General features: G+C 39.1%; 1 protein-coding gene across 1 annotated transcript; it reads left to right on the top strand.

Annotated features, from left to right (window-relative positions):
* The first annotated feature begins 327 nt into the window (after positions 1-327).
* Positions 328-1050, top strand: LOC141660476 (uncharacterized). Its single transcript, XM_074467462.1, has 2 exons — positions 328-370; positions 569-1050. Exons 1-2 carry the CDS (start codon positions 328-330, stop codon positions 1048-1050), a joined length of 525 nt encoding a protein of 174 aa, XP_074323563.1.
* Positions 1051-2970: the final 1920 nt, after the last annotated feature.

Here is a 2970-nt window from a genome sequence, read left to right as displayed (position 1 = left end):
GGATCGGAAGATGGATAGACCAAGGCTTGGACATCAAGATAATTGAGGAAACGAGACCAAGTTCAGGACTCCTCAAACTGCGAATCTACTTCAAGGAAGACCACCACTTCCAGAATGTAAAACTTGTGGATGAAAGCATAGTGGACAATGCCATCAAGAGAACATTACTTGCTATGTATGCGGAAAGAAAGGACATTATACCAGCAATTGCAAGGACAAAGCCATCATTTTTCATAACTGTGGGAGGAAAGGACACTACGCTCACGAACCCAAGACAATCATAATCCAAGCAATGCCAACATCAAATCTACCGCATGAACTTTCAACATGACCTTAAAGGATCCTATCACTGCTAATGATGTCATCGCAGGTATGCTCTTAGTAAATTCTACAAATGCTTGTGAGTTAATTGACTTTGGTGCTACTAGATCTTTTATATCTGAGGATTTTGTGAATAATTTGGGATTAGAATTAAAATCGCTAAAAGAAGATATGATGGTAGAAATTGCAAATCAAGAAGTTATACATGTTACTCGAGTATGACCTAATTGTACTATTGAGATTCAAGGAAAGCCTTTTGTTGTGGATCTTATTCCTTTTAAACTGGGAGAATTTGATGTAATACTGGGAATGGATTGGTTGACGCGATACAATGCTCAGATCATTTGTATGTTAAAGAGAGTTAGCTTAAAAAGTATGGATAATAAGAAAGTAATTTTTCGTGGTCAGAAGCAAACCCGTAAATTTCTCACTATGTTGCAAGCCAGGAGAATGCTACGCCACTTAGATACAGTGAAGTCTACACCTAGGCTAGAAGAGATCCCTGTCGTGAAGGAATTTGAGGACGTATTTCCCGGAGACCTACCTAGATTACCACCCGATCGAGAAATCGAATTCACAATTGATCTCGCTCCAGGAACGACACCTATTTCTAAAACTCCATATCGAATGGCCCCCGTAGAGATGAAGGAGTTGGCTACGCAACTACAGGAATTGCTAGACAAAGGAGTGATTCAACCCAGTGTATCACCGTGGGGAGCACCAGTTTAATTTGTGAAGAAGAAAGATGGATCTATGAGATTATGCATAGATTATCGAGACTTAAATAATCTTACCATCAAGAATAGATACCCTCTACCCAGGATTGACGATCTGTTCGACCAACAGAAAGGAGCTGCATGTTTCTCAAAGATTGATATATAATCTGGCTATCACAAGTTAAAGATTAAGCCTGAGGATGTGCCAAAGATGGCGTTTAGGACAAGGTATGGACACTACATGTTCTTAGTGATGCCATTTGGATTAACGAATGCCCCCGCTGCTTTCATGGATTTAATGAACCGATTATTCAAGAAATATCTGGATAAGTTTGTGATAGTTTTCATCGATGATATCTTGATTTATTCGAAGTCTCCTGAGGAACACACTAAACACCTTGGACTGGTACTAGAAACTCTGAGGAAAGAAAAGCTAGATGCAAAATTTTCAAAGTGTGAGTTTTGGCTAGATCAAGTGCAATTCTTAGGATATATCGTCAGTAGTGAAGGGATTTAAGTAGATCCTGCAAAGGTTGATGTTGTAGCAAATTGGGAACGACCAAAGATGCCGACCGAAGTTAGAAGCTTTCTGGGATTAGCCGGTTACTATCGGAGGTTCGTTCAGGATTTCTCGAAGATAGCTACGCCTTTGACCCGACTCACACGGAAAAGTGAAAAATTTGAATGGACTTTGAAGTGCAAGGAGAGCTTCCAAGAGTTAAAGAAAAGATTAACTTTTGCCCCAGTGCTAACCTTACCAGACCACTCGGGAAATTTCGTGATCTACAGTGATGCATCTCTCTAGGGACTAGGTTACGTATTGATGTAAAACGGAAATGTCGTTGCCTACGCCTCGAGACAATTGAAGGATTATGAAACTAGGTATCCCACGCACGATTTAGAGCTAGAAGCGATAGTTTTTGCGCTTAAAATATGGAGACATTACTTGTATGGAGAAAGATGCAAAATCTAAACAGATCATAAAAGCTTGAAATACATATTTACCCAGAAAGAATTAAACATGAGGCAGAGGTGATGGCTGGAACTAATCAAGGATTATGACTGTACAATAAATTACCATCCTGGAAAGGAAAATATGGTCAAGGACGCTTTAAGCAGAAAAGAAAGATTAAAGATACTGGTGACATCTAAGGAATTGATACAAGAAATTGAGAAAATAGAAATATAGATAAAGGTTCCAGTCCAAGCGAATGAAAGGAATTATGAGATACGAGTACAACCCCAAATAATGTAAAAGATTCGACATTGTCAAGAAGTGATTTTGGAAACTGATAAGGCCAACCTGTCGGGAGAAGAGGTTTTAAGTGTCACAGATAACCAAGGAGTGCGAAGAGTGGCATCAAGGATTTGGATTCCCAATGTGTCAGAACTAAAGGAAGAGATTATGAATGATGCCCACAATTCAAGATACTCTATCCACCCTGGAAGCACAAAGATGTACCAAGACATAAAAAAAATTTCTGATGGCCCAACATGAAAAGGGAAATTGCTGAATGAGTAGGTAAATATTTAACGTATCAGAAAATAAAGGCCGAACATCAGAGACCCAGTGGCCTGTTACAACCTCTAGAGATTCCTGAATGGAAATGGGAACTTATCACCATGGAATTTATAGTCGGGTTGCCAAGCACTAAGACCAATCATGACACCATTTGGGTTATAGTTGATCGACTCACCAAAGCTGCATATTTTCTTCCAATAAATGAAAGATACAACATAGAAAGATTAGTCAACTTGTATTTGAAGGAAGTTATGGTTAGACATAGAGTACGAGTATCAATTATGTCAGATAGAGACGCGAGGTTCACATCAAGGTTCTGGAAAAGTTTTCAGGAATGTTTAGGCAGAAAATTAAAAATGAGTACGGCATATCATCCCCAAACAGATGGACAGAGTACAAGGACTATACAGA

This window comes from Apium graveolens, chromosome 5 (genome assembly GCF_009905375.1).
Source record: "Apium graveolens cultivar Ventura chromosome 5, ASM990537v1, whole genome shotgun sequence".
Lineage (NCBI taxonomy): Eukaryota > Viridiplantae > Streptophyta > Magnoliopsida > Apiales > Apiaceae > Apium > Apium graveolens.
Note: the sequence above shows the minus strand (reverse complement) of the source record. Positions and strands in the feature narration are given on the sequence as shown.